We start from the raw sequence: 11,100 nt of genomic DNA, 5'->3' as shown, positions 1-11,100 counted from the left end.
TTTTTACCTTGTAAACCTGTGATGTGACAATAAAACTGATTCTGATTCTGATTCTGAGTTCAGCAGCCTAATCTGAAAGGCAGAAGAACACGTCACTCACAACTACTTTCCCACAATTAATAATCCAGGTGGCTGAATGAAGGCGACTCAATGAATTTCCAGGTGACTTGCCACCCCATCACCTGCGTGAACAGTAGAGCACAAATAGCCGAGCTTGTATGGAGATTGGCTATTTTCACAATTGTTGCCTCTTTCCTATATTAATTGAGAAGTTGGCCAATGTTTGACCAGTTTTTATGGTACAGTTTGATTGATTACTTTTGATGCAGTCTTTTCATTGAATTCCTTCTTTTGTTTAGGTATTGGAAAGGTCTTAAAAGTCCTTAAATTGTCACTTCACTGTCATCTGGGGACCCCCCCTCCCCCCAATCATGTGGGGGAGTGGGACCCCCCTGGGCGTCCCGACCCACAGGTTGAGAACCACTGCCCTAACCTAACCCTTGCAGCTGGAGTCACAGAATACGATAGGTCGCCGTTTTGGGTGTAACCGAGAAACGCAGCTGAGCAGGCAGGCAGGCTGAGCTGAGGAGTGGACCTAGACTTTAGCAACAATGAATTCCTTGGAGCAGGCCGAAGGTAAGAGGACACATGGAGGTAAAAAACCATCAGGATCTAGCAGTACCTCGTTGTCATGTCATGTGTAGGAACCAGAGTTCTAAGGTTCCCACTGGAAACAACAGCATGTCCTTCATGTTGTTTACCTAACGGTTTTCAAATAATTATAGTGCACTAAGTGGAGTGAAAGTACAATATGACATGTAATGGAGTGATTTAATCGTCAACTTAAATCGTGTGATCGTGACAGCCCTACTCTGTGGTGAGGGAGAATGCATAAAATAACTGAATTTGAGGTTAAATGTGAACACTAAGGGGGCGGCAACTGCCATGCCCTGAGACCGCCAAATGACACTGACTCCTATGTTGTGTTGTGGTGTGTAAAGTTGCAGAGTCCTAGCGCTGATGTGAGAGAGTTTGCGTGTGCCAGCATCTCCCGGGTGGTGCAGCAGAGTCAGACCATCCCAGGCTTCCTGCAGAGGGACGCTGTGAGGCGCCTGGGCCCCATGCTGCTGGACAAGAGCCTGGCTGTCAGGGAGACCGCCACGGGAGCACTCAGGTGAGCTGCTGGTTCAAGTTCCAAAACCATCAGCCATTGCCGTAAAAATCCCACGGGGTGTTACTTTAAAGCAGTGGTTCTCAAACTTTTTCATGTCAGGGACCCCCATCCGAAAAGGTTTTGTGACAGGGACCCCCCCAGAAGAGAATATTCAATGTATTTTTTTAAAATAAATCTGCATTTATTAAAAAGTTTACAAAAAAAATCTATATTTTTCAAATAGCAGATCTACAAGCTCAAATGAGCCTGTATATCTGCTATTTTTGAATACCCAAAGTATAAAATATGGTTAAAGTGATTAAAATGATTGTGATGCTATATTAACAAATTTTACACCGCGAACCCCACTTTGAGAACCAATGCTTTAACCCATTAAGACCTGAGGCCGTTTCTAAAAATGTTCTAAATCCTAACAGTTCTTCGGAAAAAAATATTAAAAAAATCATTCTCACCGAGTGCCGCGCTATGAGCTTGTAGATCTGCTATTTTTAATAGCCAAAGAAATCTAAAATGACACAGATGCGTTCCCGGTCTTAATGGGTTAAAGCTGTTGGATAAGGATTTTCAGCTTTAACTCTTGAGATTGTACAAATGTAAACAAATGGACCAAGTTCAGGTTATACCTTTATACACTCAAAAGGTATAACAAATGGATAGTTACAAATGGATAAATGAACAGAGGCTTTTAACTGTGCAGGGTGTCATCTTTTTCTGGCACATGATGGGTGCATGCGATGGGGGGGTGGGGGGGTATTCAAATGCTGTTTTCATTGAGCCCTGTTCAGGGTAGCAGCAGGACAAAGTTGCAACGCAATTGTACTTCGCAACACTAGAGGGAGCGACAATGATCTGGTACCACCCAAATTTAGAACAAACATGGGAAAATTCTTATTCTACTATTCTTCCACCAAAATATGGAATGTACTGACACCATCCATGATTAAAGGATGTGAGACACTGGTTTCTTCCAAAATTGGCCTGAAAAAACATCGGGGGAGGTAAATGTAAATTCCCATTAAAAGGAGGTGTCATTCACTGCTGCCATTTTTGTACAGTTTTGTATTTGTTGATGTATTATTGTGTTAACTTTGTATGCTATGTTGATGAATTGAATACATAGGACCACAATGGAAACAAGTCCCCAGAACTTTGTGGTGTTATCCTTTTAGCCTAAATGTCTGACTGTACCATGTGCTGTTAACATTTCTGTTAAGTATTAAGTATTCAATAAACAAAAAATATCCCTCTGCTACCCTGAACAGGGCTCCCACCTAAAAAAGATCTTGTATCTCAATGGGATTTTCTCCCATATAAATTAAGGTTAAATACATCATAAAATAAAAAACCATGAAAACAGCATTTGAATACCCCCCATCCCATGCTAGTTGCCCCATGTAATGTCCCAGAACAAGATGACACAGTATCTTTTTCTTGTTCTTATCCCTGCACAGTAAAAAGCCTGTGTTCATTGATCCATTTGTAACTTTTAGGGTGCAATGGCTGCCAATGCTTTTCAATGAGAACGAAGCAGTTTGTTGCCATTTGCGGATTTCTTCTAAAAAACGCTCTGTTCCCATTGAAAAGCATTGGCAGTATCCGCCTGCATAGGCAGAATCAAAGTTTGGTGTGACCGCACCCTCGGAGTGTATAAAAGGTAACCTGAACTGGTCCATTTGTACAATCTCAGAGTTAAAGCTGCAATCCAAAAATCCTTATCTCCTTATCTAACAGCTTTAAAATTAATTCATTGTATCTTTCTGTAGTTGCAAGGAAAAGTAGTTATTTCCTAAATTCACTGTACTCTGAATTAATGTAAAATGAAAACTGAAATGGACTATCCATATAACATGACAGAAACATTTTCCAGAAGGTGATAAATGTAATGTTAAACTTCTTGCCCCTTGACTCTTCTTTTCTGTTATTTTGTATAAAAACCAAAAGTGCAGCTGTGAAAACACAGTTGTAAGGGCATTTGGAATACTGCAGCATTACTTGGCAGTATTCCAACAGGGGGAGCCATAATCCATTTATCGACAAAAGTTGTTTTCTAAACACTGACTGAAGATTGTTGTTGTTTGGTTATATCATTATTTGATTTCCCTCAAATTCAGATTGTCCTCTTTGCCAGACTACCTCCGAAGGTTTCTTGCCCACTATGCTTCAATTGTGTCAACGTTAAAATGAAAATGAAATTTCTCTCTCTCATATCGTCTCTGTCGGGTGGAAACCTCATACTTTTCAGGATTGGAATTCAAAAACAACTAATCAACCGATCTACAAGCTCAAAACGCGTTGCTTTGCGCCACGTTTCGAGCTCGTGGATCTGCTACTTTTGATGCTTTTGTGTGATCCTGTAGGATGATCGTGTAGGTGTAGGGCATTCATTTATGAAAAACACAAAAAGTTAAAATATGGAGATTAGAGGTTTCTGCCTGTCAGCGACGATATATAATAGTACTGGTTTTGGTTCATGAGTTTACCAGATTTCTTCTTTTTCTCTTTTATACACACACACACACACCCACACACTGACAGGAACCTGAGTGCATGTTGAGGCCATGAGGTGTGTGAGGACATGGTGAAACATGATGTCATGACTCCTCTGACAGCCCTGCTCCGAGAGGTGAGACTCTGGCTTCCACGCCCTGTGTTTACTTCTGCTTCTGTTCTGTTACTCCTAAACGCCTCGTTTTCAAACATATGTGTGTGATATCATATACGCAATAGGGCATGGAAGTGGTGCCACATGGTCATGATTCACCAGGATCATGGCTGTCGATGCTTCTATCGTTCATAAAATCACGCTGAAAGTGATCCAAACGATATTGTCCACGACTATAATTGTTGTTATAGTTGTGGTGTGGACGCTGCCATCCGTTTCAGTTGGACATTTATAGTCCTCATTACCGTGCTTGGTCTGAATGGCTCTTTGCAGTAAATCAACTGTGCTGTACTCTTAATACAGGCAATACTAGTACTACTATTACAGTAGACATACACTATGGTACAAACAGAAATGGTACTCTAAGGTATATAGGGAAACTACACAGTACAATAATAGAATTTTTTTATTGGTTGCTTTATAGGCCCAAAGGCTTGTTGACACTCAAAGTAAACGAGGTAGTGTTTTTTTTCTCTCAAGCCTTGGATTCATTGTTTACACAGAAACGTTGTTCACATTAGCTATTTAGATTCTTAGCATTGTTTAGACGCATGGTAGCAGTGAGAGTGGAACCTCAGACGTGCACTAAAGTCGTATTTTATACATAGTTGGGACATAGTCGCATGCTGGTGTCGCATGCTGAAAATAGCCAATCTACAAGCTCACAAAGTGTCGTGACTCGTGCTGCGACACGTTGTGAGCTTGTAGATCGGCTATTTTCAGTGCGTGACGCCACACTCAACGAAATGTATCAAGCCCTTAAGTCATTTGGCTCAGCTTGTTTTTGTTTTGTGTGTGTGTGAAACATTGTCTCTCTACAGTGTTGTGCTGGCTTTGAGAGCAGCACTGTGCCGATGAAAGAACCCAGGAACACGGTGGAAGGCGTAGCCAACGAGGCAGTGCACCTGCTGTGGAATCTGTGGTAAGCTAGGGCTGTTGAAAGGCTACTGACGGTGAAATGATGATGATTTTTGTGAAAAGTGAAACTGATCCTCTGGAGCTTTGTGGTCATTTGTATTTACATTTACGCATGCCTATAGAAACTTTAATGTTTCCCCCTCCCTTTTCACCAAACCTCTTAGCTGAAAATGACCAATCTACAAGCTCACAACGCATCGTCGTGTGTTGTGTAGATAGGTTTTTGGCAAATGGTCACCCCAGAATAGGGATACTAGGGTTCAAGTGGTTAATACATTATTATTATCATTATTTTTAAGTTCCTATCACACAAATATTTGGCGGCCCCCCTGTAGTAACTCTGAGGACCCCCTGTTAAAGACCCCTGCATTAGATTAAAGGTGTGTTAATCGGTGATTGGTTTAAATGACAACTCCATGGTGTTTCACCTCTGACTCTTCTCCTACTGTTGTTTGCTATCTATGGTCCCTGACAGTGAGAGCAGCAGCCAGGCCCTTTCGCTGTTCAACAAGTCTGGTCTGTTGGACGTGGTCGTCCAGTGTGTGGAGAGACATCCACACAACACAGAGCTGGCTGTGGCTGCCGGTAGGACTTTTACTTTTACTTTACATTTACTTTGGGTTATCCACTTTGGTTTCATGGCAGGAATGAAGTCCGAGCCGGCTGGACAACGCTCCACAGTCCACGTCCTAGACCTAGACCCTTCAACCTCCTGGCTTCCAAACTAGAATAAACTCCCCATTGCAGTCAGAACTGCAGACTCACTCCCAAGTGTCTTCTGTAGTCTGAAGACTTACCACTTCAGACTCCACCTCACCCCCCTAGCATTTATTTTTCTTTTCTTTCTTCTTTTTAAAAAATATTTGTTTTTGGCTTTTCTGCCTTTATTGATAGTTTTAAGTGAATGGACAGGAAAGAGGGAGAGAGATGGGGCGAGACACGCAGCAAAGGTCATTGGGAATGGGACTCGACCCCGCAACGCGCTGTCAGGCCATCAGAGCCTATGTGCCCAGACCGCTAGTCCAGCGGTCCGTGCCACCCCCTAGCATTTCTGTCTACTTGTATCCCTGCTTATCACTTTTGTGCGGGGGGTGGCAGTGGCTCAAGAAGTTGTGCGGCTGCTTGGGAATCGGAAGGTTCCCGCCCGGTTCGATCCCTGGGCCCCCCTGGGTTAGTAGTGTTGACGTGTCCTTGAGCAAGATGACACTGAACCCCTAACTTCTCCCGATGAGCAGGTTGGTGACTTGCATGGTTGCCTCTGCCTCTTTTTTTGTATGAATGTAATGCACTTTGTAAAGTGCTTTGGATAAAGGCGCAATATAAATGCACCATTTCCATTTTACGTACTACTAAACCCTGTGCTCAAGTCTAAAGGCCAAATGATACTTTCTGCATCTGCGTAGCCGCCAGGGTCTCCACACATGACGCACATTTTGTCACCAGCTCATGTACGCAAGCCTCCCAGATCTTTTGACGACCTACACTGAAGTACACTGACTGCACGTGTGGTAGGAAAAAAAAGGATGCTTGCTTTGAGGAAGGGTTGAGTGAGGAGAACTGTCGCTACCCTCTGTATCAAATGAGAGGAAACCTATCTCCATATTTCAACATTTGATTTAGCCTTTTTTTTTTTTTACATTTTGAAAGTGTGCCTATGGGTCTTTTATAAATATTGAACCAATGAAAAATATTAACAAGAGCTTGGAACACAGGTTATGTTTTCCAATTTCCTGAAAAGTAACGGTGTTGGACAAGGTTTCCACCCGACAGCGACAATATGACAATTAAGGGCTTGAACTTCAAGTGATGATCATTGACATCATTTGTTAAATCATTTGAGTCAGAACAGAATAAAAAGCTTTGCTGAAGGAATTTATTAGCATCCTTACCTTGTCCTAGTGTAACAAGAATGCACAGAAACGATTGACACGAGATAGAGTTAACCAGGAGAGCAGCTCTTTGCCACGGCACAGGTCCTTCAGTTGTCTGAAAGGAGTTTGTGCCATATTGCTTTTGCTCTTGAACATGTAAAGAAAAGCGTACGGATCGGCTGTCTGGATCCTCGCATCTAACAGTGCACCGATGCATAATGTATGTACATCCCATAATGTGTTTATTAATTGTTGCAGTATAAATATAAATGAACATATGTTGTGACCTTCCAGCCCACTGCCTGCACACTGTGACAGAGGACAACCCGGAGCTGCTGGCCAGCATCAACGGCTCGGTGCTGGGAGCCCTGGAGAGCGTTATGCTGTCAACTCAGACAGACATGGCTCACACACTGCTCAGGACACTGGCTGCAGGTACTGTATATGGGTCTGGTTGTGTGTCGGCGGGTGCTTATCGGATTTATCTTACTTTCCATGTACTCAAAGCAGTATCTTCCATTTTTAACACAATGGTTTAAAGCAGTCGTTCTCAAACTTGACCAAATTGATATGTATTTGGCCGTGGAGGGACTCCCAGCTAAAAAGGCTTTGTGCCAGGGACTCCCAGAAGAGAAGATTTGTGTTAGAAAATTTGTAATACTTTCCAAGATAACAATGTAAAAAAAGCTTTCAGTGATGGGACAGTATGGGACAAAGGCGCTTTCCCCCTCCTCTCCTGAACCTGCAGCAGTTGTTTTCCCAGAGGGCCGTGCTCTACATTTAGAGAACCTCTTCCCTTGACTGACCTAGTATTATGCCGGTATCCCCCAGCGAGCCATGTAGAACAATAGTGAATCAAAGCACTCTGCATGGCCCGTCGTGCCCTCACGTCGTTGTGTCCTCTCTCTCTCTGTCGCCCCTAAGGGACAATGTGGAACATGCTATTTGGGGTATTTTGTATTAACAACCATTTTGATGTACTGTTGCCCATCTCTATAAGACACTCACATGTTGTTAATTAATTTGAGCATGTTTTGAAAAGGATCTCCAGTGACTCATTCCCCTCATTAGATGTGAAAATTAATTATCTTCCATCATCATCGCACCTGTTAGGACAGTATTTCATCAGCCCTGGGCCAGATGTCATCAGTGGTAAACACATAATATGTTTAATTCCTACCCACCTGGGTATAGTCTGCCGTTGGCACATGATGTGAATAAGCAAAGTCCATAACAAAGGTCTGACATGATGAGAATGATGTGACCCAGTGGTGTGTTCTACTGCGTTACCGTATATACGTAGTGTGACCTGCGGAAAGTTTTTGTTGCCAAGCGTAGCGCCCCTACTAACCATTTCATCCATTGAAAACACACAAGCGTATATTCACGACCACGCGCATGTCGTGCAGGGAATGATTATCGTATCCCTCCCTATAAACCTAGAACACACCACTGGTGTGACCTTTCTCATGTCAGACCCCTCAACAGTGCTCGTGGCAAGTTTGGTGTTGATTGGAGCGCCTTGACAACGTGTGGCCCTCAGAGGCCCCTGGCAGCAGTAAGCTGGGTTGTAAATGTGACCCCTTGTGTGACTATTGTCATCGCAGATTCCTGAACAGTGCTTGTGCCAAGTCTGGTGCGGATTGGTGCAAAGGTGCACCTGTTACCCCCAGGGGGCCTCAGGCACACGCGGCCCCTGGTGTGACTGTTCTCATGGCATTCCCCTGAACAGTGTTTGTGCCAAGTCTTTTTATTTTTGCATATTTAGGCCTTCAAAACTGCATAGAATAATGACTGGAAAATAACCTTATCTAGTCATTTTATGACCCACAGTGTGATTGACACATTACACATGTTTCTTATACATGTTTTAAGATACTTGCGCATGCGTGGGCGTTGCAGCGTGTGTCAAACGGTGCTCCGAAATTCTATGGAAAAAGTTAATATTGTGAGTTAATAGTGATTTATTCGTGAACAACTTTGGCAAAAAAAGAATCAGTCGGTCGTTTTACACAGTATGGCTGAAAAAGCGGGCCGTTGCACTCGGCAAAGGAGGGATGACGAAAAGAAGGAAACTGAAAACACAAACAGTGACTTGGATACTATCATGGCAGAACTCAAGTCGCACCGGGATGAGTTTAAAACACTCTTAACATCTCAGAGTGCTTCACTGAAGGCACAGATTGAGGAGGTGCATACCTCGCTTGAAAAGCTTTTGGATATTAAAGTGAAACGCCTTGAGCGACTTATCGCGGACAACCGAGAGGAATTGAAATCTGAGATGGACACGAAAGTAAAGCTAATGCAACAAAACCTTGACCTTGACATTGGCCATGTCTCTGCTAGAATGGATGGATTCGAGAAGAAACTGGAAGAAGCAAAAGGCCCAGTTAACAAATTCCAATCGGAGGTGTCTATCATTATTGTGGGCCTCCCGTTTATCGAGGGGGAAATCCCTCTGGAGAGGGCGAGCTCTTTATTATCCGAAGTGCTACAATGTGATCCGGTGCCTGAAATCGTCAACGCGGAGCGGACGACACCGCGAGGTCGGGGACCGGGTGTAATCAAGGTGGAGTTCCGAAATCTGCAGGACAAAGTGGCTGTATTGCGTCGTAAGAAAAACCTGAGGGACAAGGAAGGATTTGGCCGAGTTTTCATTCACTCTGCTAAGTCACACACAGAGAGGTTGATCAACTTGAACTTCAGAACCATTCTCAGTGAACTCCCGTCTGGAAAGGAATATTTCCTAACTGGTAATGGGAGACTGGTGAAACGTGACCAGCAGGAGCACCAGAACAGTGCCAGCCGGGATGGCAGCGGACCTACAAGAAGGGGGTCCAACACGGGGGTTGAATGAGAGGTAACTGCCCAACCCCCAAATAATGACAGTTTTAAAGTACGAAATGCGGACGATCTCACATTAGTACATTGGAATATAAACGGTTGGACTGCATGGAACAGTGAACTTAGAAAAATTATATTATTTGACCATAGCCCTGATATTATTTCACTGAATGAAACACATTTAAAACGAAATGAAGTCATTGATTTACAGGGCTATTCTTGGTTTGGTCACAATCGACCCATGCATATCAAAGCAGTTAAAGGATCGGGGGGTGTTGGTTTTTTCGTTAAGAATACATTATTTGAGGTTTATGAAATTAAAATAAAGGATAAATCAGTGGAAGGAATACTTGCACTACAATTTAAGGATAGATTTTCTGACTACTGTTTTGTTATCTTCACCTGCTACTTACCTCCAGAAGGATCTACAAGATCAACTGGTTCTCATTCTTTCTTTGGGTCCTTAAAGCTGGCTCCAGACCAATCCAAATCGGCCCGACTTTGGGCCGATTTGGCTTCGGGAAGCGTCGGCCAGTCGGTTAGGGGTCCGTCGGCCAGTCGGTTAGGGGTCCGTCGGGACCTTTTCGGCCGACCCAGAGCCGACCGAACATGTTCAGCTTTTTAGCCGACTGGCAGAGCAGTGGCAGTGACAACAAAGGGCTGTCGGTGTTGCCAGATTATGTGAGAGAAACAAGCGACCATGTCTATGAAAACCTACATTCACTGTTTCTCGTTGTTGCTCCCAGAGAGAGAGAGAGAGATTGATTGATTTGACCTAGTTTTGCGCAGTTTTGGTGCGCAACACAACCCTCGTTTAAGTGAATTGCTTTCACCTGCTGCTGCTGTGTGGAGCGCAGTGGTGGAAAAAGTACTCAAATGTTTTACTTAAGTAAAAGTATCAATACTGCAATGTAGAAGTACTCCGTTACAAGTAAAAGTCCCGAATTAAAAATGTACTTGAGTGAAAGTACAAAAGTATTGGTATCAAAATGTACTTAAAGTACCAAAAGTAAAAGTACTCAAATGTTTGAAAATAGCAGATCTACAAGCTCACAACGCGTCGCTTCGCGACGCGTTGTGAGCTTGTAGATCGGCTATTTTCAAATAGCCTAGGTATAAAATAGAGCTAAAGTGGTTACTGTATGTTTTATAATGTAATAATTTATATCTGCAAAGTAACTAATAACTAAAGTTTTCAAATAATTGTAGTGGAGTAAAAGTAGAATATTTTCCTCAGAGATGTATGGAGTAGAAGTAAAAGTACTGAAAATTAGAAATACTCCAGTAAAGTAAAAAATCCTCAAAAGTGTACTTAAGTACAGTACTTGAGTAAATGTACTTAGTTACTTTACACCACTGGCGGAGTGTGCGCTACAGGGCATATCTCCAAGCCAGGGTGACCTACCCAGGCTCATGAAATTCATATGCAGGCATAGTAGCCAATTAGAATGAAATCCGCAAAAACGGACTCATATACTGATACAGAACCATATATTGGCTATTATATTATGGCTGTCGGGTGGAAATCTTGTATGTTCCTTTTTTATTATTATTTAAAAACAATTTAAAATCGTGAAAATAGCCAATCTACAAGCTGTAATTATTAATAATTAAGAAATACTATATTTTAA

General features: G+C 42.8%; 1 protein-coding gene across 1 annotated transcript; it reads left to right on the top strand.

Annotated features, from left to right (window-relative positions):
• Positions 1–1,004: 1,004 nt before the first annotated feature.
• On the top strand, positions 1,005–8,353 carry LOC308089044 (HEAT repeat-containing protein 3-like; the record flags this gene model as incomplete). The annotated part of the gene is made up of 6 exons (XM_080433622.1): positions 1,005–1,174; positions 3,710–3,797; positions 4,658–4,758; positions 5,230–5,339; positions 6,920–7,060; positions 8,169–8,353. The coding sequence occupies exons 2-6, from the start codon at positions 3,750–3,752 to the stop codon at positions 8,351–8,353; spliced, it is 585 nt and encodes a 194-aa protein (XP_080289748.1). The 5' UTR covers positions 1,005–1,174; positions 3,710–3,749.
• Positions 8,354–11,100: the final 2,747 nt, after the last annotated feature.

Source organism: Gymnoscopelus braueri, assembly GCF_963280865.1.
Source record: "Gymnoscopelus braueri genome assembly, chromosome: 1".
Taxonomy (NCBI): Eukaryota; Metazoa; Chordata; class Actinopteri; order Myctophiformes; family Myctophidae; genus Gymnoscopelus; species Gymnoscopelus braueri.
The sequence above is the reverse complement of the archived record's forward strand: the minus strand, read 5'-3'. Positions and strand labels throughout refer to the sequence as shown.